Consider the following 27,259-nt stretch of genomic DNA (forward strand, 5'->3'; position numbering starts at 1 on the left):
TTGCTACATAATTCCATATATCTAGCTTAACATATTAGGTTTGTATCTACAATGTTGAAAGTATTAAAATTAAAGAAAAACCATTAAATGAGAAAGTGTGTCCAAATTATTGACTTGTAGTGTAAATAGTGTTTTCATGAATTAGTAAAATGAGTAACATGCATTACTCATTTAAAGATAAAAACAGTCACAGAGCATCCAGTATGATATGACCTCTGCCCTGTTACCAAATCTGAAAAGGGGACAGTACACATGTTTATATTTTCCTTTCATTCCTCAAGTCCTATCTTTGCTGTAGAGGACAGTTTGAGCTGGAAAATTACAGTGTCAATAGATAAAACTTTGCCACACGCCCACAGACACACACTCACAGTTTCACAGTTTTGTATGCAGATTTAATAAGACTATAGATGCCGTTTTATAACTTTTCTGGTCACCTTGCATAGCAATACCACCAACAACCATTAGATGGGAGCAGAGCAAAGGTTTTTTCTCAACTACTGATCTGTGATCTTTAACAGTTTACCCGTCACCACCAAAACATCTAAAAAAAAAAAAAAGCTTTAGCATTGCGGAGCTCTGTGTGGTGTTCATGTTGTTGTTGCTACTTCTGATAGACTAAATTCTGAATGAAAGTGTAGTGGGAGAGAGTCAGCCGAATGCTGGCTGTTAGGTCTGTGTTTCGCAGGCCCCGCTGGTTTAGACTTATTCCCATGAACAAAGCAAGACAGAGCTCCATTCATTTTAACTTGCAAGGGGAGCTGATAGGACCAGAGTCTTGGAGCTACAAGCTCCTCACCTGATCCCAGACAACTCCCAAGAGCCAGCCTCCCCTACAGCCTTTTATTAACTCTATGGTCACACAAACATCTCATTAATCATGCAACAGATAAAACACTCACATGTGAACATGTGTCATGTGTGTCTGCAACAGAGAACATCTGATGTGTGTGTCTCTATGAGCATGTGATGTGATCAGTGATATGTGTGTGTGTGTGTGTCTTTGTAGGAAACAGAAGTCAGCATTCATCCTTAAGATGTAAACACTCTGCTTCAAATCAGATTTTATATTCTGCACAAAAAATAACCACCATTTGTGCACCACCTCACTTGTCTTCTGTATTATAACATCACTAACACCCACTCAGCTCCTGTCTTCTGTTTTCATACAGTCTGATCCAACAAATATAGAAAGGCTTCTTATTTTATTTGGCTTTATTGAATAGATGTAGCCGCAGCCGTAAACAACACACCACTTTTTCACTTCAACCACATTTCAGTTACAGACATGCACAGAGTCGTGCTTCACAGGTATATTTGACTGCTGACCACAAACTTGGTGTTTCTGTTTTGAAAAAAAAGAACAGTTTAAAAACACCTTAAGATTAGGGGTTGACCACAGTAACTGCCTTTGAGAGCAGCTTGCTTGTAACAGCAATTATACACTTGTAAAAAAAAAACATCTAAATAACAAATGTGTGCTTTTGTTAGTATTCAAACTTTATATATACTAAGAACCACATGGGTCTGGCTTGCACTTGTACCTAACTGAATACACACGAGCTATATCAATTTATAGACATGCACACTAAACCTGATATGAAAACGTACTGTACAGCTTGTTCAAGTACAAGCTGGATAAACCTGGATGACTTCATTGTTTTCACTCTTGCTTATGTCATCAGTCAGTTCTCTCTCTGCTCACTGTGAGGCATAAAGGAAGGGCAAGGGAAAAAAAGTAACTAAACTATTTATTTTGTTTTTGCTTTTGATTTTAAACATTAGCTTTCAGAGCATCTGTTGCATCAGTCAGTGATTTTCTGCTATGGCTTGGGCATAGTAGGAAATACACAAGCTGTGGGCAATTCTGCGATGGTTCCTGGTTCTGCTATGACAACAGGTGGAATTAAATCAGTTTACCTAATACTTTATTTTTACTTAATAAAACACTTATTTGCCTTAGATTGTTGCAAAGTACTTGGGAATGTTTCTAATATTGCTTAATAACAATGCCAGTGTTATAATAGGTTTTAATCACAGTTTAGTGTCACACAGGCCTAAAATCTAGTTATGGATCTAGAGGACAGTCCACATTCGTCTTGTGTTAAAAAGACACCAAGATGGGTAACTACAGTAACATCAGTGATGATGTTTACTGTTCACTATAGTTATAACTAAGTCACAATTTCAGCAGATGGATTTGTTGGATTCATTTTTTGAACTAAGCTAAAAAATTATAATTTTTTGGATGAAATAAATAGATGTAAACAATCAGATCATCCACTTCTACACTGTATCTGAAATATTCACAGATACTGAATATATATAGTCAAGACTAACTGACTGTAGATTAATGCTGCTCTTAAACCAGCGGTATCTGGCCATACCCTCAGTGAGCAAAGTCACTTTGAACATCAGTAGTTCAGTACATCAAGTCTGCATTTGGTATTTAATTGATATTAACTTTTATTAGGGTTAATCATAAAATAATGTTCTTTCTGCAAAGGTCCAAGTGGCAGAGTTGTTGATAATGTTGCTTCTTTTTCCTCCTTCAGTCTCAGTACACTCCACTGTCAATTGTACAAATATATTTAATGATGCAGGATGATCCTGCTGGTGTTGACCTATTAATTTTGCTGCAGCAGTCTGTTTTCCATTTTATGCACAATAAAGGACCCCTTCACAATAAAATGTTACTGTTACTGTATTCAAAGAACTGTAATCTGTTTGGAATGATATAAAAAGAAACTGTATCTGAAACAAAGAAGATCCTGTTTATTTTTCAATTCCTTTATTTAATGATTAAACGAAAATAAAATAAAACACTACATGTCCATGGATAACACCTATGTTGAACAAGTAAAGAAATAATAATAATGATGAGAAGAAAAAACATTACGAGATCGTACGGTTACGGTGTAACCTTGGTTCTCTTAGTGAGAGACTATCTCTGCACCGCGAGGCCGCTTTAGCTTGAATCAAAGACTAAAGAATAAACAGTTAAAAGTACTGTAGAATCAGTTTGGGCAGTTCTAACATGAAGTGGCCACCTCAGTTTTTAACGTCAGTTTTTTCTAAGTCTAGTTCTTGGATTATTTAGGATCATTTCATTGGATGACCTTATAAGAGTGTGACCATGAATATTGTCAGACTGATGCAGCGGTGTCAGCCCATTCAGAATCATGATCATAAAATTAATTAATTAAATCTTTAAAAAGTGTTTCCTAAAATTGACAGAAAGTCAACGAAGGGAGCCTTGAACCTCAAAAATGACTTCAAAATTATGAGGATGGAGGGTTTTGTTTTGTGAAGACCAAATGCTATGTCCTCATGAAGTACACAGACACACACCTACACACACAGTACTTGGATGCAGGGGGCACAAAAATCCACACAGAATAAAATCATAGTACTTCATTCATTATATTAAGTTATAATGACATTAATAGCTGATTTGTGAAATATATCATTAGCAATACATGAATTATTTTATCCATAACCATGTTTATAGTTGGACCATGCTAACAAGGTTGGAAACATGACTATTTCTTTTTTATGCCTTTACTCCACTGGGCCTCATTTGTAACTGAGAAAGAAAGCTCAAAACAAATAAAGTCCAGATGATTGAGCTGTTATCTAATGCAATCACCTGTAACATTTGGAACTCAATTTAATTCAATTCATTTGTGAATTGACACCAAATCTGAAGTAAATTTGTTTTCACATTTCTAATCATTGTGAATTCTTTACGTATCATTATACAGAGACCTGTAATACAGTAAGCACTTACGAATACACAATACACAGATTTTAACTGACTGCAAAAATGATACACGATAAACAATACGGGATGTTTCTAAGTTACTTCCTTGTTTTCAGTCTCACTCAGTGATGGGCATGTTTTTTAATTGTAGAATAGAAAGGTTCCTCTGCCACAGGTTGGTAGATATCTTGTGAAGGTTTGTATGCAACAGCAGATTTCACTGTTTCTGCTTTGAAGAGAGATAGAATTGAATTTGTTGGTTAACAAATTTGTATGCAATTCAAACAGTTATCAGCAACAATTTTCATCATATCTCTGAAATAACATTGTTCAAATTGTGATAATAGATGCAATAAACAGGGAGAACAATGTAATTACAACATAATTAATTATAACATTATTAAGGGAATTCAAATAACAGTTTTGGATTTTAGCTGAATAATGTCAAACTGAAATGTATATGATGTGGTAATCAACAGAGGCAAGACATGTAACAATACCTATGTAGCAAAACCAGCAACAATGTGATACTATTGATAGACTAGAATAGAATAAACCTTTATTATCCTACGAATGAAAATTTGGGTGTTACAGTTACTGTTACAGTGAAAGGAATAAAGAAAAAATAGAAAAAAGACACAAGCTAGTCCTATATACAAAAGCAACTGAAACACAAACAAATAAAATATGTACAGGGCTATGTACACGAGAGAGTGTGTGTGTGTGTGTGTGTGTGTGTGTGGTGGTGTGTGTGTGTGTGTGTGTGTGTGTGTGGGGGGGGGGGGGGGTGGTGGATGAAATATACAGTGTATAGAGAATAATTAAACAGCTGATGAGGAAGCTGACCAAAAGAATGTTAAGCTGTGTTACAGTCTGACAGCTGCTGGTAATAATGACCTGCGGTAGCGCTCCTTCCTACACTGTGGGTGTAAAAGTCTACTGCTGAACAAGCTGCTCAGTGCTCGTACAGTTTCATGCAGGGGGTGGGAGGTGTTGTCCATGATGGATGTCAGCTTAGATAACATCCTTTACTCCCCAACCTGCTCAATAAACTTCAGCGGACAGTCCAGGACAGAGCTGGCCCTTCTGACCAGTTTGTTGAGTTTCCCCATGTCCCTCTCTGCCATTCCACCACTCCAGCAGACCACAGCACAAAAGATAGCAGATGCCACCACAGTGTGGTAGAAATACTATGATAGCATCAAAATAGTAATGTATTTGCAGTGTTTGGAAGTAAACGTTTTTGTTAGAAGGATGGTTTTGTGAAATTATGAAAATGACTGTGCTGAAACATGTTCTGTCAGGGTCAAGAAAGTGTTTGGTGGACAGACGAAAGAAGACGATGAGACTTAATGGCGGAATGAATAAGTGTAGGTAAGAATTCAATAGGAGGGGTTAACCTCTAGCAGATCATTACATGAAGGAACCTTTTAAAAAACAAAAAACAAGCGCGTCCATGCTCACAGGTGTACCACGGGTGATCACACCCACAAACTACACCCTTTTTGGCTCCTACCTCAAAGCACACTGTGTTGTGTTGATCTTATGTGCTTCACAATAATGTGTAATATTTAGTATTTACTGTCATATTCCCATATATCATTGTGATGTTGTTTATTCTATTACTCTTGTTCTCTTCTGCTTGTTTTCTTTTTTCTTTCTCAGCAGGTGACCCAGGTGACTGATATATGCATTTTTTTTCTTTTCTTTTTCTGCTCACTCTGTTGGTTTTTGGTTTTTGCCCTTCTCCCCCATCCCTCTTCTCAGCTGTTTCTCTTTCCCTCTTTCTTTCTCCCCTTCTTTCCCCCAGTAAAGTCTGTCCCATATTCAGTAAGTGAAAATAAAATAAACAATAAAAGGTGAATCAAATGGACCATTATGGCAAGGCTGGGATGGTCAATTTGGTAAAGTAAATCCGTTGGGCATCTTTCTTTGCCTTTAGACAACAATTCTGATGGCAAAAGAGCCAAACGGGACAGGCAAAAAAAAAAAAGAAAAAAAAAAAAAGAAGGGGTTAGCAAATGAAAGAGCATGAGCGAGGGGGGGGGATCGAGGAGAGTTAGTGAATCAGCAAGTACAGCGGATTAGTAAGGAAGAAATTAAAGCAGCTATAAAGATAATGAAGGGTTGAAAGATGAGTGTTACTGATGACTTAGGTTTTTCCAGGGGAGACAGCAGATTTTACTAAATGTTATGACTTATTGCGTTTCTGTCACATTATTACCCAAACAGAAATATACTGTAATATCACAATGAATCTTACCAAGAGGTTGAGTGCCACCCTGGCCCAAAGAATCATAAACTGGATTAGGACACAATTCAGCTTCATCTGATGGAGACAAACAGTGGGAGTGAGGGAGCAGATAACCATAGTAAAATTCGTGATGACGACCCATGTCTGCCTTTTCTTGTATTTAACAGAACTAATGTCATGTTTTCTGATATTCCAAATTAGGAAACATAACCTCACTGCTAACAGGAAAAGCACAAGCTAGCTGTAAGCTATGTACAATTCCTAAACACACGACTAAACACTCAATACTAAATACTACACACTGTACTTGATTTAGAGATTCACAAAAAAGCGAAATTTAATCATTTAAATTTGTTGAGTTTCCGGTGTATTACTTTAGGTCTTTACATTACAAATATAAAGTACCTCGGGTGACTATTGCTGTGATTTGGTACTTTAAAAACAAATGGAATTGAAAAGGGTGTATTTCTCCTTCACAGTTATTAAAATAAGTAAATAAATAAAAACCATCGTCCATTTATGCAAAATGAAATGAAATAAGTTCATGTTTTTGTGTTTTTGTTTTGTTTGTTTTTTAACTTGTGGGCTTTTTAAGTAATAATTTTCATGTATATAATCTAAAAAAATATTTCTAATTTACATTAGTTCTAATGGAGGCTGAAGGCATGCCTCGGGTTATAAAACAAGCACAACCATTCTCACTTTTATCAGCAAACTCATGACCTTCATATAAGATACTTTATCTGAGGTGTAAGTCCAGGAAGTGAACATTCAAACATGCCTTGTTAAAAAGTGATGCCTATCTGATCATTAATAATGAAAACGTGTACCATCAGATTCCACAGTATTTCTTAAAGGTCTAAAAATCCCCCAAAACCTAGGTTGGGTTTTAATAGCTTTTTATGTGATCTAAGGGGCTTAGAAAGAAAAGCATCTGGACTTCTTTAAGTTGCTTGAAGTAGTTTCTTCAGTTCTAAGGTCAAATGGTGGAGAGTCCCAGATTTAAGCCCTGTGGGAGTTTCCCCCAAGAGGGCCAAAGGACCCCCTAATGATCTTCAACCTAGTCACATGAGCCAATGTGTGAAAATAGGTGTAGGTCACAATCTGAATCTGTCATGATCTGAAGAAGCTTCACAATCATCCAGGGTTTCGAGTGAGCTCGTTGTGAAACCTGGCCCCACTCTATCATGTGATTTCCTGAGATCAGATGGCCCAGGATGTGAGTGGGCGTTCAGGCGTCTGGGAAGGGATCTCAAAACTGGATTATAGATGGCAGAGAGTTGGTGTCGTAAACCACCGCCTCTGTTCAAAGATGGTCGCTCACAGTGGACATAGATGGCTTCTTTCACTCCTCTTTCAAACCATCTGTCCTCTCTGTCCAAAATGTGAACATTGGCATCCTCAAAAGAGTGTCCTTTATCCTTAAGATGCAGATGGACTGCTGAGTCTTGTCCTGTGGAGGTGGCTCTTCTGTGTTGTGCCATGCGCTTGTGAAGTGGCTGTTTGGTCTCTCCAATGTAGAGGTCTGGGCATTCCTTGCTGCACTGTACAGCATACACCACATTGTTAAGATTCTGTTTAGGAGTTTTGTCTTTAACTTCTTTAACTTCTTCACACTTGCATAGTGTTTAAAGACATCTGACCTCAGGAAATCACATGATAGGGTGGGGCTATGTTTCACAATGAGCTCACCTGAAACCTTGGCTGATTGTGACCTACAGCCATTTTTACACCTTGGAAAACGGAAAGCTTTTCTTTCCAAGCTTCTTAGACTATGATGACCTGGATGACTGAGTATTTTCACAGACTTTTTATGTGATCCTAATAAATGGAGGCTGGCTAGTGCCCCCTAATAGTAGATTTCTTACTGTTTGTGTTCTGTCCTGTTTGATCTTCAGTTGGGCCTGAACCATATGCCATTGACCAGTAGTAAAAAAAAAAGGGGAAAAAAGGAAAAATTACTGCAACAACAGAACTTAAAGAAACTCAAGAAACATTAGAAATTTATTTGATTTTTTTTTTTTTTTTTTTTACCTCTGTACCAATCTTTGCAGAAGAGATAGAGTCCCATCACCACAATAATCAGAGTGGTCAGTAAAATAGTAGCAATTATCCAGGGTGTGGAAGCTGTACAGTGAAATGGTAATTAACTTCTTCGCACTTGCACATTGTTTAAAATGTTACAAATCTTGCAGTCAAGTTCTCTAGAAGATTCAAATAACATTCTTAAATAACTGAGGTTAAAGGAAACCTCAGTTACAGCAACAGAACAGAAACAAAGGAAAAACAGACTCAACAGCTGTGCTTAAAGTTTTTTTCAGGAAGAAAATAGCATCTTAAAATATTTGTTTCACACATACGTATAAATATTTTGAAAAATTGCTGTTTCTCACCTGTGAGACATGGCGCAGAGACAGACAGCCAGCTCTCTGGGGATTCTCCACCTCCTGAGATTTTGCACTTGTAAAGTCCTTCATCAGACTTGTAAACTCTGTTGATGGTCAAGTTTCCTCTTGAGCTGCTCCCTATGTGACACCCATATTTATAGAAATCAGCTGCGATGCTGGAGGAAAGGATCTTGTTTCTGCAGCGTAGAGTCACAGCATCTCCCTCCATCACAGGAACAGCAGGACTCTCCAGGATCACAGAACCAGCTGAACAACAAGTGAGTTAAATTTATAAAATATTGAACTTGTGTTTGTTTGTGACAAAATATTACTGCCTTTTTTCAATCATACCAGTGACAGTGATGCCGATATTGTTGCTTCTCTTCCCTCCTGCTGTCCCACACCAGTATTCTCCACTGTCAAGTGCATGAAGAGGATTAATTGTACACTCTGAACCTGTTGTTTTCTTACTGGTTTTGCTGCATTGCTTTACTTCCTCTCCTATCTTGTATAACACATGTCCATGAGAGATCTCCCCACAGTAAAAGCTGGCTGACTCATATTCAAAAAACTGGGATTTGTTTGGAACAATATGAAGAGAAACTGCATCTGAGAAAAAATGACCAAAAAAACAAAAAGGGATTCAGTTTATTAATAAATTAACAAACTCCTGGGTTTTAGTTTTACAATAAAAAACCCAAAATGAAAACTATGATAGCCAATAAAATATGCAATAAAATGTGACTAAACCCAGTAGAGGTGGTGATTGACTAAAATGTTCTTTTTTATGTTTAAATAAATCATATTTTCCACTTATAGCAAAATGATAACAAGTACACAGATATTACCCACCAACTTTCTGATCATGTGCACACTGCAGGATCAGCACAATTATCACTGAAAAGAGAAAAAATTGTTACCAAAAGATGTCAAACATGCCAACTCTTAGAGTTACAGTTGCTATTCCTTATTACATTTCTAAGGTGTCACCAAAGGTTTCTGCTACATGAAAGCTTTAAATCATCACAGCCTTTTAACAACATTGTTAAACTTAAGGAACTCTTTATAGTTTAATTTTAATGTATAAACTGAGGCAGTACTTACACAGTCTGATGCACAGAGCTCTGACCTCCATGATGTCTTGCCGGAGACCAACCAATAGATGCTTCCTGTATGACCTTTGTGAATCAACTATGTAAAGATTGTAAATAGAGAAGCAGAGCTGTTGCTGTGGTAGGTGAAAGAGAACACAGACTGACGTTTTCAAATCTATTTGTAGCTTTTTAACATTCACCTTTGTTATACTTACATTATACCAGTGATGGCTTAGTCAGTCACAGTAATACTAAAAGCTTTTCATGAAGCACTATAGGAAAGCTCAAGTTGCTTTAAGTCATTGGAAATCCTCACCAATAAGAAAGCACTGACTAAATAAATATTTTGCACCGTGTAGTTGTACAGATATTAAACTGGTGGGACAACAGAGCTGTGTTCTCACAGTCTCACACAGAGATAAACATCGAGCTCAGTGATGTTTTTGCATCAGACACAAAAACAGACTGGAAACAACTCTAAATAGTTTCAAAGCTGCTGTTATATGGGTTAAACCTCAGTAATTCCATTTATAACCAGAAAGTCACACTAGTGCTGCCTTCAACACAACATGTAGTCATTTCACATTCACTTTTTTATTCTGGATTCATAGCACTGAATTAAATCAGTTGTGATCTCTACAGTGTTGCCAGAGTTACCAGAGTTATATTTACATGTGCATACAGGTTTATGCCTCCGACATTCTCCTAAAGAGTAGGTGTTAATATTCAGAGCAAAGCTCTATTATGGCTACGTTTACATTTGACCCCATTGTTTCAGCACTAACATTAGCCCATTGAAAATATCCTAACATTAGCAGAGACACTTTAATGATGCAATGATGTTATCATCAGTTTTAAAAGGTAAATATGACTGGACTGCTTTAAGGATTTCTGTGAGAGATGATAAGGATTTTGTACATGAAGCACAGTGATCTGGATGGTGCCTTTATGAGGGTTATGTTGCCAGTATTTTAAAAGAAAGATGAATATGACATGAGCTTGTTTACAGCTTGACTTGCATCTAAAGGGGTTTCCATTTCTCCTTAGCGCCATGCGCCACCTAGTGACCTTTGAGTAATATCAAAGGAATCAGTAAATAAAGACAGAATAAAGATATGATAAAAATATTATTTGACTCATGAATTGAATTTTGAATCCCCACTTATGTTATTTATCAGTTACAATGATCTTTGAGCCTCAGTCTGCCTCTCTCTCTCCCTCTCTCTCTCTCTGTCTCAATCAATAGCATCATTCTAGCTTTGGATTATCAACATGGGGAAGGTCATAGGACGAGTCACTTTATTATCATGCCTAAAGCTGAATATTTATATTTCTAAAAGAAAGTCAAATATCAAGTATATAAGCTTGAAACAAACAAGAAAAACACATTAACCACTGCACCTGACTTATTTCAGTGGACCAGCTTCTAGATATATTACACACCCATTAGAGTATAAGCACATATTTTCAACATGTAGGTCATAACAGTGTACAAATACCTTCAGACAATCACAAATTACTCGACATGACTTCATCTTCTGGGCCTTGTGTTCAGCATCATAAACAACAGTCAAAGACAACACTGCGTAAACTGAAGGTCCTGGCAGTCCTAAATATTCTGTTCTCGTTTTTTCTTCCTCATTTGAGCACCTCTTCTTTAGCTTAATTTTAAAAAGTATAAAATAACAACAAAATAATTAAAAAGGCCATTGCCTCACCGAGTGACTGTCAACTGATTTGGGGTCATCTTGCACAAATGATTTGGGAGGCTCATTTCTATTGAGTTGCCTTCCTGGTCTCCCCGTTTCCCACACCTTCAACTAATAATTCATCACCTAAATATTTAAGGAATAGTGGTTGATGTGATTCTCTGCAAGACCGTGATGGTAGCTACTAGAAATTGACTGATCCAATATACAGTATTGCTATCAGTCTGATCTTGACCTAAGTTACTGGATCGGATATCAGGGAGAAATAAAAATGTGATCCAATCGATTAAATATCACAAAACCACCTCTGAGCATCTCTATCCCAGAGAATTAAAGCAAGTGTGTAAGTTCATCTCTGAATGGTTGTAAAGCATTCCCACGATAAGCTTAACAACCAACACTTGGACTACATCGTGATCATCATCAAGGACTCCAGTCACCCCAGCCATAAACTGTTCAGACTGCTTCCATCAGGAAGGAGGTTCTGCAGCATCCGGTCCCGTACCAGCAGACTGAGAGACAGCTTCTTCCATCAGGCCATCAGACTGCTGAACACGTCATAGACACCTCAGCTTCACTACTGGAACTTCAACATTATGCACTACATACTGTATATAAATGCCACTTGTTTTGCACATATTCAACTCTGTATATTTTATTTTATATATTTTATTATTATTATTATTATTTTATTTTATTTTTTTACTATTTAATTTGTAAAAATGTGTATACATACACACACACACACACACACACACGTAGGAAAATATTTAGTATACACATCCAGAAATGCATACACTATTATATATTGTACATATATTTATTAGTTTCAGGTTGGCCATTCTTGTATTTTGCTCGTTTGTGTTGTTGTGTTTGCACATCTCTGTTGCTTGTGGGGCTCGCACACAAGAATTTCACTCGCATGTGCTGTGCCAGTGTGCCTGCACATGTGATGTGACAATAAAAAGTGATTTGATTTGATTTGATTTGAAGCTCATTGAGAGAAGGCCAAGGGTTTGCAGTGCAAAGCAAACAGTGACTACTTTGAGGAGTCTATGTTATAAGGCATATTTAGAATTATGTATTTTTTTCTTTGCTACATAATTCCATATATCTAGCTTTGCATATATATATATATATATATATATATATATATATATTAGGGGTGCAACAATACACAAAATTCACGGTTCGGTTCGGTTCGATACTTTGGTGTCACGGTTCGATATTTTTTCGATACAAAAAAAAGTTCATGCCTTTTTAATTTGTCATTTATTAAATTTTCACGGCACATTCCGCACCACATCTCTGTGCGTTCATCATTTGTTTGAAGCCAGCTCACCTCCTGCAACTACTTTTCCGACAATACGTGCTTCTTTTGTGGTTCGGACTCCTTCTGACATTTCTTTGGAGGTGGAGGAACATCACAGTAATTGCTTAAAGGAACTTGCTTCTTCGACATCTTTAAGAGTTCTAAACAAATGTCTGTCCTCCTCCTGAAAATCTTATGTATGCAAACACGCGTTGCAACTTCTTATCTTGTGCCCGTTTTTTATTTTGACAGCGAATGCGCACCTGCGGACCACTTATGTGCAGCCCTGGTTATTTCGCTTGTCATATTGCAGCCACAGAAATTCTTTTGTCCATGAAACCATAAAGCTGCACTTTCTTTTTGCCTTATAGTCTGATTTGTCATAACTTTTCCGTTTTGTGGTAAGTTTTTCTTTGGCTGTCACTTCTTCACCCTGACCTGTCTTATTTGGCTCAGCAGAACTAAAATATTGTGGCGAGCTCAGACAAGGAGGAGACGGAGGTATCGTTTGGTCTTGCTTCCCGTGAGCTAGCCAGGGAGCACAGCCGTTTATTGACATCTGCAGAAGAACACTGCCGCTAGCTAACTGCTCAGCGCGGCAACAGCACAGCAACAACAACAACAACAACAACAACAACACCACACAGGGCGCCCTCTGACCCCGGAAGGACACACCGTCGCAGCGAGAGGGCGTCACCCGTCACTATGGCAACATAAACAAAACATAACTGTACAAACAGAACCCCGAACAGCCCTGATCCGCTACAATATATATCCTGCTGCTTTTACACACGCACTCACATAATGCTCAGCGATTCTCTGCACGATCAACCTCTCACATGTTTAAGCTTGTTGCGGGAGATTTTACTTGTCATGTTTGCATAGTAAGCTAACGATTGATAAGACAACGTCAGAGGAATTGGTGCGCAAATTATCATCACTCACCAATCAGTGCTGTCGCTCTCTATACACAGTTCGCGCGATTGCAAAGTGAAAGCAAAAAAACAAGTGCAAATTCAAACGCGATTTCAATATGTCACATATTGACAGTGGCTCACCGATGTCAATGACATAATTACCCAGCTACATTTCCGAAAGAATGCAAAAGCATTGACATAGATTTTTCCTTCCTACAATAGCCCGACGGGCAGGGTAGCCCATCTGAAAAAAATCGCTAGCCCCAGGACGTCGGGCTAGCGATTTTGCGAGCCCTGTATCTGATTGAGGAATCACTCATCTTTGGAAAAGAGAGTTTATTACAGAGAAATGCCTCTTTCCAAAATAAAAGCTATACTATCCGCTTCTTCTGGGCTATATTCTCAGCAGCATAAGGAGAATCATGTGCTAACAGCTGTCTAAATGACTCGGCTAAAGTTAGTAGCATGCTTGTTGTTTTTGTCTTTGCACTAGGATGATGTAAATGTGCAGTCATATTCGTTGTGTTCCCACTAGTGCTTTCAGGTTAATCTCGTTGAAATGACCTTAACGCCACAACACGGCAAATCTCCGTTAACGAGCTACCACCGATCGCCCTGTGCATGGGGCTAGACGGCCAACACGTTAACGAGCTAACTGCGCTAACACACTAGTTCCCACCTATGTAATTGAGCATTGCATGGCACATCCAACATACTGTTTTACTTTAGTCCATGACTCGCTTACCTTCAGGGTCATACGTCACATGAAAACCAAAATAATTCCAAACGCCAGATCTGAATGAGGGTGGGGGGGGGGGGGTCCATGTTGCAAGGAGAGCTTAACTTCTGTCTTGCTAGCTTGCCCTGCGCTCTTCCTTCTGACTATGCTGTCTGTGTTGAGCGCTCAGTGACTACTCAGCCTAGGCGGAGTAGTCGAATGCAGATTCACTGAGCGCTCAACACAGACAGCATAGTCAGAAGGAAAGTTGATAAAATAAATTACAAATGTTGTATTGTTCGATACATATGCGTACCGAACCGAAAGCACTGTATCGAACGGTTCAATATCGATACGAATATCGTTGCACCCCTAATATATATATATATATATATATATATATATATATATATATATGACCCAAAATGCAGAACTCTTTGGTCCAGAAAGTTAAATATTGCACAGTGGTGATAGTAGTTGTGTAGTCTGTGTATAGAGGAAAGTCCTTGGAAAGCAGACAATTAACTTTCAAACTGTGTCCTCAGCAGTGTTGGGCAAGTTACTTTGAAAAAGTAATTAATTATAGTTACTAGTTACTTCTTCAAAAATAGTAACTGAGTTACAATATTCTAAAAGTAATTAATACTTGAAAAGTAACAATTGAGTTACTTTAAAAAAACGTTTAACCCTCTGGGGTCCAGAGTATAATTGGCCATTTTTAACTACTTTTGATTTTCCCTCCACATTTTACCTTTAAAAACTATTTACTTTGCCTTGTTTGGTATCATCCTTTTCAGCACAACCTCACATGTCTGAATTTATAGTGATGTTTTCATTTTTTACATACTATATTAACACAATTGATCTAAAATCAGACAAAAAACATAAAATCAGAGTCGAAAAAGTTATATTTTTTACTGTAACAACCACAAAACATGTTTAAATGCAAATCTAAATTGTCAGTTTTAAAATCCTATGCACAAGTTTTACAAACAACACAGTTATTTGCACCCATTTACCTTTTACCTTGATTTTTAAAAAATAACCATTTCAAACTATTTACAGAACAATCAGCTGTTCTGCATTCAATAAGATGCCACACAAATTATTTGTGCCACTCCAAAAACATAATTTCTGTCCACTATAAAGGAGAACATCACAGCCTGATACCTGCAGGCCTGACAGCAGCAGGTGTATCACTCCTGTTTTATACTTGGAGACAGCAATCGCCTCATTGTTCTGACACACAACTCAAAACTATCCACAACACTACACACTAACTACACACTCCAAACATGCTAAACGTCACAAATCTCTCACATGTCAAAACTCGCTCTGTCTCATTTTCTGCTGTCTTTCTCTCTCTCTCTCTCTCGCCCTCACTCCTAAAACTTGCCCTGTTTTTCTTTCTCTCTCTCATAAGCAGAGAGTGTTTGCTAGCGCTGTCCTTAGACAGTAAACGTGACGAAACTATTGAGGAAAAAACGCCGCGTATATATTGTTTATCATGACTCTGGTTTTACGTGGCCTATCAACACAATTTAAAAACTGGTACATATCACCTTGTTGCTTTGTCTTTAAGTGGTCATGTGATTGGATTACCACGACTACTTTATTCTTCCTCAGTCAAACAGCAGCACTCATGCGATTGTTTTGCCCCTTTAGCTCCAGGTGTTGTGCTGGACAGTGATCGTCCGCGGGAGAGCACACAGCTGCTTAAAGCTGTAGCGTCCAGATTTTTTTTTTTTTTTTTTTTTTTTTTTTTTTGTGTTAGTGACTCTCAACGAAAAACGTGCTTTGAAAGGTCATGTAGAGTAGAAAAGTCCTGTAACCAGTCCATTTAAAAAGACAGGTAAAACCAAACTTCTCAAATTTGGACACATCAGACCAAAGTGCAGATTTCTTAGCCCAAACAAATCTCTTCTGCTTGTTGCTTTCCTTAGTAGTGTTTTTTAGCAGCAATTTGACCATAAAGGTCTGATTAACACAGTATCCTCTCAACAGCTGATGTGGAGATGTGTCTGCTACTGGAACTCTGTGTGGCATTTGTCTGGGCTCTAATCCGAGATGCTATTAACTTTAAGCTGGCCACTTTATCCCCAGCAGCAGAGGTCACTCTTGGTCTTCCTGTCAAGTGCGACTTGGGGTCACATTTGAAGTTTTCCACACTGACTGACCTTCAGTTCTTAAAGTAATGATGGACTGTCATTTCTCTTTACTTAGCTGATTGGTTCGTGCCATGATATGAATTCTACCTGCTGTCAAATAAGGCTGTCAGCTGTTTACCAACCTGACTTCGGCACAACACAACTTGTGGTCCTAACCAAAGCAAGAAATTCCACAAATGATCCCTGACACACCTGTGAAGTGAAAAGTATTTCAGGTTTCACGTTATGAAGCTCATTGAGAGAAGGCCAAAGGTTTGCAATGCAGTCAACAAAGCAAACAGTGACTACTTTGAGGAATCTATATTATATGACATATTTAGAGTTATGTATATATATTTTTTGCTACATAATTCCATAAATCTAGCCTAATATGTTTATATATTAATAATATATTTAGTGTCTTTATTTTGTATCTACAATGTTGAAAGTATTACAAATAAAGAAAAACCATTATATGAGAAAGCATGTCCAAATATTTTGACTTGTAGTTTTAATAGTATTTTCAAGCATTAGTAAAATGAGTAACATGCATTACTCATCTAAATATATATTAAAAGCATTTAGTATGATATGACCTCTGCCCTGTTACCAAATCCTAAAAGGGGACAGTGCACATTGTTTTTTTCCTTTCAATGATACCTCAAGGCTTATCTTTGCTGTAGAGGACAGTTTGAGCTGGAAAATGAAAGCGTCAAGAGAAACTTTGCCACACGCCCACAGACACACACTCACAGTTTCATAGTTTTTTTATCCAGAGTTAGTAAGTCTCTAGATACTGTGGCACTTTTTATTTTTCTGGTCACCTTGCATAGCAATACCAACAATAGCCATTAGATGGTAGCAGAGCTGATCTGTGATCTTTACCAGATAACCCGTCACCGCCAAACCATCTAAAGAAAAAAAGCTTTAGCATTGCGGAGGTCTGTGTGTACTCAGCCAGAATATATCAGTACCATATACATGTAAGTAAAAAAGCTTTATGTTGTATAAATGTTTACTTTATCAAAAGCAATAGTTGTCAGGGATTAATACTTAACATTTCTACTTTTGATCATTTATGAATGAAAGTGTAGTGGGAGAAAACACATTGCAGTTCTCCTTTTTTGTTAGTTTTGGGCCTAGAATAGAATTTAGATCAGGGAGTATCTCCTGATCAGGTTGAGCTTCTGGATGGCATCTGGGTTAAAGAAATAAGCACTATTTGTGCACCACCTCACTTCCTTCATTATCATAGCATCACTAACACCCACTGAGCTCCCGTCATCTGATTTCACACAGTCTGACCAAACAAATATAAAAAGTCTTTGGCTTTATTGAGTAGACGTGGCTGCAAACAAGACACCATTTTTTTAATCAACCATATTTCAGCTACAGACATGCACAGAGTCGTGCTTCACGGGTATATTTGACTGCTGACCACAAGCTTAGTGTGTCTGTTTCAGAAAAGTTTCAAAACACTTTAAGATTAGGAGTTAACCACAGTGAGTGTTTTTGAAAGTCAGTGCAGCTCTTTTCTTGTAACAGCATTCATACACTTTTAAGTTAAGTTCAACATCTAAATAACAGACATGTTCTTTTGATAGTATTCGAACTTCACATATGCTAAGAACCACATGGCTTGCATCTGTAGCTAAATGCATGCACACGAGCTATATCAATTTATAGACATGCACACCAAACCTGATCTGAAAATGTACTGTACAGCTTGTTCAAGTACAAGCTGGATAAACCGCTGCTCACTGTAAGGTATAAAGGAAGTGCAGAACAAAAAGAAACTAAACTATTTGCTTTTCAGCATATCACACACCAATGTGTTTTTGAATTTAAACATTAGTCTTCGGAGCATCTGTTGTGAGTCAATTAATGATTTTCTGCTATGGGTTGGTAGGGACCCGCTGAGGGGATCTCTGCGATGGTTCCTGGTTCTGCTGTGACAACAGGCTGATTAAATCAGTTGGACGCCAAATTCTTATTAATAAAACACTCACCTTTATTGCAAAAGTACTTGGCAAAGTTTTTAATGTTGCGTAATATTTACTATTAAAATATTTTTAATCACAGTTTAGTGTCACACATGGCTATGAGTCTAAAGGACAGTTCACATTCATCGTATGTTGGAAAGCTACAGAGACAGGTAACTACAGTAACATCAGTGATAATGTTTGTTATGACTAAGTCACAATTTCACTGGGTGGATTTGTTGGATTCGTTTTTTGAGCTAAGCTAAAAATGTATGATTTTTTGGATGAAATAAATAAATCTAAGCATTAAGATCACCCTTTTCTACACTTTAGCTCAAATACTTACAGGTACTGAATATATATAGTTAAGATTCATTGACTCCACTTTAATGCTGTATCTGGCCACATTGTCAGTGAGCAACGTCACTTAAATTATTTTCCTTGCCGATTCTGATTCTGATTTTTGAACATCAGTAGATCAGTACACCACGTGTGCAGTTGATATTTAATTTATATTAACTTTTATTAGGCTTAATCATAAAATTTTCTGCAAAGGTGTAATGTGATTTATTTGAATTTATTTATTTGCCTATTTGCACTACTATGCCTCCTTACTTGAATATTGTATATTGCATAGCTTTTTTTTTTTTTTTTTTGTTATACGTAAAATTGTATTTATTTATTTAAATTTTTACTTTTTAATTATTTTATTTGCATTTTTTAATCACTAGGGTTTGAGAGTAACGAAATTTCTATTCTCTGTATGTCCTGTACATGCGGCAGAATTGACAAATAAAGTTGACTTGACTTGACTTGATCAACAATTGGTTTGAACTGACAAATAATAGAGGATAAACAAAACCGGATAATTCTGAGTTACTTCCATGTTTTCAGTCTCACTCATACCTGAGCATGTTTTTCAAAGCTTTTCTTTCATGTATCTGTCTCTCTTGCTCCCTCTGTAAAGTTTAAGATAAAGTACAGAAGAAAATTCTGAACAGTATAAAAAACATAAAACCCGTATGCCATCAGTTGATAAACAGCAACTTTTAATTTCAAGTTATGATTGATAATTTAAAGTGAGATTTATCTTACAAAAGGTTGGGAGTGATTACAGTTTACAAATTTTATATTTCATTTGCATAGTGTAATTATGATTTCTTGGGCCAGCTGATGGCTTTTTATACGGGGTCTGCATGTTCTGTCTATGAACTGATTCTGAGTCTACTCTCCCAGAGTACTCAAAGCACTTTATACAGCATGCGTTATTCATCCATTAACAGAAGCACTTTCTTCTATGCTTAAGTGCTTTTTTAGCATTCACACTCTGATGGATGCATCAGAGAGCAACTTGGTGTTAACATCTTGCCCAAGGATCTTTGTCATGCAGACTGGAGCCGCCAGGGATTAAACCACCAACCTTCTGGTCACTAGATGTTAAAGAATCAGCCCTATTTCATCTGCTTTTACTCCTTAGTGGCTAAGGGTTGTCCTTCCAACTTGCAGGAAGCTGCCCACCTCCACTGATGGAGATGATCTCAGTCCAGGAGGGAAATACAGCATTCTGGTAAGGTGCCAAGGGCATACACAGTGGGCTGTGGTAGACTTATCCAATTTATCAAAACCCTGGTCCTGGTTTGGCCTGGGGTGTTGTTCAAGGCGGAGTTGGCGGAGATCAGTGGTTTACATGGGTATGTTCACAAATATCCCATGATGCCTCCACAAGTTGAGGACATGCTACAGACCCATGATAGACTAGCGACCTGTCCAAGGTATACCTTTCCTAGGATCGGCTCCAACCCAACAGCAACACTGAAATCAAGGAGCAGAAAAGAATGAGTGGATGAAATAAATTTAACATTTTGTTTGTTTTATATTTGAATTTTTAGTGTCTATGATACAGTTATGTTACAAAAGACTCATGTCACATGAACTAATGCCAAGAAACATTGATATCTGTTGTAAGACAAGTTTGTTATTAAATGTTACTTTTTTGGAACAGTGAGTTCAGCTTCACTAGTCATACCCAGACATGAATATTGCCGCTCTTACTGAATCAAGAAATCACTTAAAAAGAACCAGAGAAGCAGGTTAAAGAGCAACATGATCATGCCACGATTGAAAAGAAACTAAAGCATGGAGAAACAAAGTCATCTGGAAAGAGCTGCAAAACCATTTTGAAGTGAAAGACTCAATGTCAGGTATCAGAAAACGTGATTGCCAATGGTGTTGCAACCAGTGATTCATCAGTAATTTATTAGTCTCAACCATTCATCACATGTTAGGTGAATGCAGAGCATAAGGCATCATTGTTCTCAGTCTTACCTACGGTATTGTAGAATAGCAAGCATCCTCTGCCACAGCTTGGTAGATACCTGGTGAAGCCATGTATGCTACTGTGGTTTTCACTGTTTCTGTTTGAAGAGAGATGAAATTGAATATGTTGGTTAACAAAATTGAATCTAATTCATCCATCCATCCATTCGCTTCCACTTTCCTTTTCAGGGTCGCGGGGGGCGCTGGAGCCTATCCCAGCTGTCATAGGGCGAGAGGCGGGGTACACCCTGGACAGGTCGCCAGTCTGTCGCAGGGCCAACACACAGCGACAGACAACCATTCGCACTCACTTTCATTCGCACATTCACACCTAGTGACAATTTGGATTATCCAATTAACTTATCCCCACAAGCTGTATGTCTTTGGACGGTGGGAGGAAGCCGGAGTACCCGGAGGAAACCCATGCAAACACGGGGAGAACATGCAAACTCAACACAGAAAGACCCCGGTCTGATGGTGGAAGTGAACTCAGGACCTTCTTGCTGTGCGGCAACAGTGCTAACCACCGTGCCACCGTGCCGCCCTGAATCTAATTCAATCACTTATTTACAACACTTTTCATCACATCTCAGCAATAACATTGTTTAAATTGTGATAATAGATGTAATAAACAGGGAGAACAATTTAATATCAACATAATTATTAAAGGACTACAAAATAACAGTTAGTCATAGTATTGTATATTTTGGCAACAATGTGATATTATACTAGCAATAAAATGTTCATTTCTTATTTCGTATTAGGCAGAAGAATGGTTTTGTGAAATGATCAAAATGGCTGTGCTGAAACATGTTCTGTTAGGAAAAATGTCAAAGTGTTTGGTCGACAGACCAAAGAAGGTGATTAGACTTGATGGCAGAATGAATAAGTGTAGGCGAGCATACAAAAGAAGGGATCGGCAAATAAGAGAGCGCTGAGGGCAGATCGAGGAAACTTAGTGAATCAGGAAGTGCAGAGCATTAGTAAGGAGGAAATGTGAAGCTGTGAAGATAATGAAGAGTTGAAAGATGAGTGGTACTGATGACACAGCTGTGGGGTTATGGAAAATTCTAGAGGGTAGAGCAATTGTACTTTTTAACAAGATTTTACTAAATATTATGTGCAGACTTATACTATAATATCACAATGATTTTTACCTAGAGGTTGAGTGTCACCCTGGTCCAAAGAATGATAAACTGGATTAGGACACAATTCAACTTCATCTGATGGAGACAAACAGTGGGAGTGAGGGAGCAGATAACCACAGCAACATCAGTAATTACGACCCATGTCTGCCTCTCATCGTCAATAATAGGATCACACCAGATAACACAGTTATTAAATAAGGTAAAAAATAAAATAAAATACAGTAACAGAAAATGAAATGAAATGAAATTAAAAAAATAGATTTCTTATGAGAAACTTAATCTAACGGGGTGTTATTGCTGATAGTAAAGCACCATAATAGTAAAGGCATTTCTTACTGTTTGCGTTCTGTCCTGTTTGATCTCCTGTTGAGCCTGAACCACATGCCATTGTTGACCAATAGACCAAAGCTGCAATAAAAAAAGGAAAAATAACTGCAATAACCAATAATCAAAACAGATGAATACAGCAATTAAAGAAACTGAAGAAACATTAGCAACTGAAGAATAAAGTATATGTATATATCTATATATATGTATATATCTATATACATATATATATCTATATATATGTATATAGATATATATATATGTGTATATATGTATATATATATGTGTATATATATGTATATATATGTATGTAGGTATATATATGTATATATATATATGTGTGTATATATATGTATATATATGTATGTAGGTATATATATGTATATATATATATATATATATATGTGTGTATATATGTATATATATATATATATATATATATATATATATATATATATATATATATACACGTATATATATATATACACGTATATATACATTTAATTATATAAAAATGTTTTTTTTACCTCTGTAGCAGTCTTTGCGGAAGTGATAGAGTCCCACCACTGCAATCAGAGTGCTCAGTAAAATAGTGACAACGATCCAAGGTGTAGTAGCAGCACAGTGGCTCCTCTTGTTGTGACTGTCTAGATAAGTTGCTGAATGTACATTTATCGAGTTTGAAGAAAGATTAAGTATAAATTTCACTATTAATAATTTCACACTTGCATGTTTAAAATGTTACAAATCCTATACCAAAGTCCTCTAAAAGGTCCAAAGAACCTTCTTCAATAACTGATGATTAACCCCACAAAGAAAAAAAAACGTATTGAAAAGCTTTGCAAATATTTGTTTCACACATACGTATAAATATTTTTGAAACATTGCTGTTTCTCACCTGTGAAACATGGCGCAGAGACAGACAGCCAGCTCTCTGGTGATTCTCCAGCTCCTGCGATTTTGCACTTATAAAGTCCTTCATCAGACTTTAAAACTCCTTGGATGGTCAGGCTTGCTGAGGAGCTGCTCCTGTTGTGAACTCCATTTTTGTAGAAATCAGCTGCGATATTGGATAAAGACATCTTGTTTCTGCAGCGCAGCGTCACAGCTTCTCCCTCCATCACAGGAACAGCAGGACTCTCCAGGATCACAGAACCAGCTGAATGACAGGTGATTTCAAGTTATAAAATGTTGAACTTGTGTTTGTTTGTGACGACAAAATACTGCCTTCACTAAAACATACCAGTGACAGTGATGTTGATAATGTTGCTTCTCTTCCCTCCTGCTGTCCCACACCAGTATTCTCCACTGTCACTTGCATAAAGAGGATGAATGGTGCACTTTGATCCTGTTGTCGTTACTGTTGTTTTCTTACTGGTTTTGCTGCATTGCTCTACTTCCTCCTTCATCTTATATAGCACATCTCCATGAGAAGGCTCCTCACAGTAAAAACTAACTGACTCATATTCAAAAAACTAGGATTTGTTTGGAACAATATGAAGAGAAACTGCATCTGAGAAAAAAATGACAAAATACAAAAAAGATTCAATGTTATTGCTGAATTAACAAAGAGCTGGATTTAAGTTTCATCCAATCATTCGCTTCCACTTTCCTTTTTCAGGGTTGCGAGGGGCGCTGGAACCTATCCCAGCAGTCTTAAGGCGAGAGGCGGGGTACACCCTGGACAGATCGCCACTCTGTCACAGGGGTAACACATAGACACAGACAACCATTTGCACTCACATTCACTCCTGCATTCACACCTATGGGCAATTTAGACTTTCCAATTAACCTATCCCCACTAACTGCAGATGGCAGCATGGTGATTACCACTGTTGCCTCAGAGGAAGAAGGTTATGAGTTCAGTTCCACCAGGCCAGGGTCTTTCTTTGTTGAGTTTGCATATTCTCCCTGTATATGCATGGGTTCTCCACGGCTTCCTCCCACAGTCCAAAGACATGGATTTAAGTTGTAAATTAAAAATGTGATAACCAATAAAATGTGCATAACAACTTTTGTGACCAAACCCAGTAAAGGTGGTGATTGACCAAAATGTTCTTTTTGGTGTTTAAATAAACCATCTTTTCCTCCAATCACAAAGTGATAAATAAGCAAACAGATATTACTCACCAACTTTCTGAGCATGTGCACACAGCAGAATCAGCACAGTCATCACTAAAAAGACCAAAAATAGTTACTATAAGATGTACCCACATTTTCAGACATCTTTAGAGTTGCCAACTCTTAGAGTTAATAGTGCTATTCCTTGTTAAGTTGTTGAATAGAAACATTACTTTGTACTTGTTATTTCTAAGGTGTCACCTTAGGTTTCTGCCACATGAAAGATTTAAATAACCACAGCCTTTTAACAACATTGTTAACCTTAACAAACTCTTTATAGTTTAATTTTCATGTATAAACTGAGACAGTACTTACACAGTCTGATGCACAGAGCTCTGACCTCCATGATGTCTTGCCGGAGACCAAGCAAAAGATACTTCCTGTATGACCTTTGTAAAACAACTATGTGAAAATAGTTTTCAGAGAAGCAGAGCTGTTGCTGTGGTAGGTGAGACAGAGCACATACTGATGCTTTCAAATCTATTTGTAGCCATTTAACGGTTTTTATGCTTTCATTATACCAGTGATGGCCTAGCCAGTCACAGTAATCCTACAGCTTATAACTAAATTTCCATGGTAGCACTAAAAAAAGCTCAAGTAGCTTTAAGTCATTGAAATTCCTCACTAATACAAAAGCACTGACTAAATGAATATTTTGCACCGTGTAGTTGTACAGATATTAAACTGGTGGGAACCCAGCATCAATAACAAAGCTGTTTTCTCACATAGAGATAAACATCGAGCTCAGTGATGTTTTGCATCAGACACAAAAACAGACTGGAAACAACTCTAAATAGTTTTCAAAGCTGCTGTTATATGGGTTAAACCTCAGTAATTCCATTTATAACCAGAAAGTCACACTAGTGCTGCCTTCAACACAACTTGTAGTCATTTCAGATAATCTGCAGTGGAAATGTCACTATATGTTGCAGCAATGTGTACCTTACAAAGTCCTTAAAAGTATCTTTGCTTATACATATTACACTGCAAGTGTGCAGAGAAGAATTTACAAGTCAGTACCTCTGTAGTACTGGCAGTACCTTTCAATACATGTATAAGTACATCATGAAGCAGTGCAAACATTTTCCCACACAGCAACACACACTTATGCAGATTGACATGGCTGATCTGAGCCTTTCATTTCCATTAAAGTTCCTTAATACCAGAGTGATATTTACATGTGCATATTATGAGAAGTTTATGCCTCCCACATTCTCCTAACGATAAGGTGTTGATACTCAGAGCACTCAGGCTCTATAATGGCTACTTTTACATCTTTTACATCTGATCCCATTGTTTTAGCACTCATATTCCCCCATTGAAAAGATCCTAACATTAGCAGAGCCCCTAAAATTATGTATGGATGGTGCCTTCATGAGGGTTATGTTGCCAGTATATTATAATAAAGAGGGACAGAACATGAGCTCCCAACATTAGCAGAGCCCCTATAATGATGTTATCATCAGTTTTAAAAGGTAAATATGACTGGACTGCTTTAAGGATTTCTGTGAGAGATGATAAGGGTTTTGTACATGAGACACAGTGATCTGGATGGTGCCTTTATGAGGGTTATGTTGCCAGTATTTTAAAAGAAAGATGAATATGACATGAGGTAGGGGTGGGCGATATAAACGATATACGATAGAAACTATATAAATTTGGCCAACGATAGAGATTTTGACTATATCGCTCTATCGCGATAGCGCATGTTGATGATGTCATCAAGCTGCGCCTGTTTTGGTTGAAAGCATGCAGCGGCTAAAACCATTATCATCTGCAAATTATGCCGGGTGACAGTCATAGCAAAGAGATGAAGCACTCTTGAAATATGGGGAAAGCCATTAACTGCGCTTCCTCCACTTCCGTAACATTGATTCATTAATGATGAATTCTCTCGCAGCTGTTCTATTCCCATGTTGTTGCAGTATATTAATAACTAACCTCGTATTGTGGATGAATAATCTCAGTTGTTCTCCTGACTGAAGTTTGCCCCGTGTACAGCATCCTGCTATGCGATTGCATTTGTCCCTGACCACCAGAATCCCTCACGTTAACTTTTATCGAGTGGAAAAAAAGTTGGCGTTCATCCTCCAGCTTCACTGTGCTAATGTTATGCTAACATAGCTGTGTCGCTAGCAATCACGTAGCACAACATTATATACCAGGTAGTCCAACTTCAGTAACCCTGCAAACGCCACTGCTGTTTAGTTTCCTGTCTTCATTTATATCGGAAGTGGTAGCAGAGCTGTACGTTTTAATTAGTTTCAAAAATCTCTCAGTCAGAACATGGTATGAAATGTTTAGGTGTAAACTAGCGAGCTAACTTCCTGTTATCTTCTAACTCTGTTAAATTAAATAAATTCTGTTTTCATGGATGCATGGATTTAAAATTTAAATGTTACACCCGATAAAGCAGCAACGCTGATGATTTTATTAAAGAGGAAAGAATTTAGACCGTTTTTAACTCTTTTGACTTTGGGACCTGAAACAGACGGAGTTTTGGACCCAGATTACTCCGCGAAGCTCCTCGCTACAGCAGCCGTAATGCTCTAACAATCCTTCAAGCAGTGCGGCTTACCAAAGTTGTACTAAAACATTTTTTAACAGATTTCTGCACGGCAAAATCGGTTTGAGGTCAGTAAGCACAACCAGAATTCATACATAAGGCACAATCTCGATTTTCGAGAAAATTAAAGGATTTTAAGTGTGGCTTATAGTGTGGAAAATACGTTATACAGAAGAAAAGAATATATCGTCATATATAGCGTTACTGCACATGCTTCAAATTATATCGTGATATGAATTTTAGGCCTTATCGCCCAGCCCTAACATGAGGTTGTTTACAGCTTGACTGCAGAACTTGTTCTGCAGCACTTGCCTCTAAGGGGGTTTCCATTCCTACTTAGCGCCATGCGCCACCTAGTGACATCTTTGAGTAATGTCAAAGGAATCAGTAAACAAAGACAGAATAAAGATATTATTAAAAAAATATTATTTGACTCAAGAATTGGCTTTTCAATCCCTACTTCTGTTATTTATCAGTTAAAATGACCTCTAAACCTCA

The 27,259-nt window shown here is 37.5% G+C and overlaps 2 protein-coding genes and 1 long non-coding RNA gene across 3 annotated transcripts; all 3 read right to left on the minus strand.

Moving 5' to 3' along the window:
* Positions 1-2,775: 2,775 nt before the first annotated feature.
* On the minus strand, positions 2,776-9,704 carry LOC146713516 (cell adhesion molecule CEACAM20-like). The gene is made up of 8 exons (XM_085438442.1): positions 9,509-9,704; positions 9,257-9,301; positions 8,756-9,013; positions 8,411-8,671; positions 8,052-8,144; positions 7,886-7,921; positions 6,027-6,092; positions 2,776-3,992 (listed from the first exon to the last, which is right to left on the minus strand). Exons 1-8 carry the CDS (start codon positions 9,537-9,539, stop codon positions 3,886-3,888), a joined length of 897 nt encoding a protein of 298 aa, XP_085294568.1. The 5' UTR covers positions 9,540-9,704; the 3' UTR covers positions 2,776-3,885.
* A 9,393-nt stretch (positions 9,705-19,097) lies between these two features.
* Positions 19,098-22,209, minus strand: LOC146713517 (uncharacterized). Its single transcript, XR_014919279.1, has 4 exons — positions 22,084-22,209; positions 21,757-21,822; positions 20,609-20,697; positions 19,098-20,095 (listed from the first exon to the last, which is right to left on the minus strand). It is a non-coding gene; the product is annotated as an uncharacterized LOC146713517 (long non-coding RNA).
* A 369-nt stretch (positions 22,210-22,578) lies between these two features.
* On the minus strand, positions 22,579-24,764 carry LOC146713518 (Fc receptor-like B). The gene is made up of 4 exons (XM_085438456.1): positions 24,205-24,764; positions 23,318-23,587; positions 22,973-23,233; positions 22,579-22,733 (listed from the first exon to the last, which is right to left on the minus strand). Exons 2-4 carry the CDS (start codon positions 23,481-23,483, stop codon positions 22,579-22,581), a joined length of 582 nt encoding a protein of 193 aa, XP_085294582.1. The 5' UTR covers positions 23,484-23,587; positions 24,205-24,764.
* Between the last annotated feature and the right edge of the window lie 2,495 nt (positions 24,765-27,259).

This window comes from Copadichromis virginalis, linkage group LG3, assembly GCF_057382275.1.
Source record: "Copadichromis virginalis isolate Kocher_CV1m ecotype Utaka linkage group LG3, C_Virginalis_male_GT1.1, whole genome shotgun sequence".
NCBI lineage: Eukaryota > Metazoa > Chordata > Actinopteri > Cichliformes > Cichlidae > Copadichromis > Copadichromis virginalis.

What these genes read in the sequence shown, in the direction of transcription:
- LOC146713518 (XM_085438456.1), bottom strand. Translation starts at nt 23,483, where the DNA reads ATGAAGGAGGAAGTAGAGCAATGCAGCAAAACCAGTAAGAAAACAACA. An exon ending in TATCAACATCACTGTCACTG is followed by an intron (nt 23,234 to 23,317) that starts GTATGTTTTAGT and finishes CCTGTCATTCAG; the next exon opens with CTGGTTCTGTGATCCTGGAG. An exon ending in CTCTGCGCCATGTTTCACAG is followed by an intron (nt 22,734 to 22,972) that starts GTGAGAAACAGC and finishes ATGTACATTCAG; the next exon opens with CAACTTATCTAGACAGTCAC.
- LOC146713516 (XM_085438442.1), bottom strand. Translation starts at nt 9,539, where the DNA reads ATGGAGGTCAGAGCTCTGTGCATCAGACTGT. An exon ending in TATCGGCATCACTGTCACTG is followed by an intron (nt 8,672 to 8,755) that starts GTATGATTGAAA and finishes CTTGTTGTTCAG; the next exon opens with CTGGTTCTGTGATCCTGGAG. An exon ending in CTCTGCGCCATGTCTCACAG is followed by an intron (nt 8,145 to 8,410) that starts GTGAGAAACAGC and finishes TTCACTGTACAG; the next exon opens with CTTCCACACCCTGGATAATT.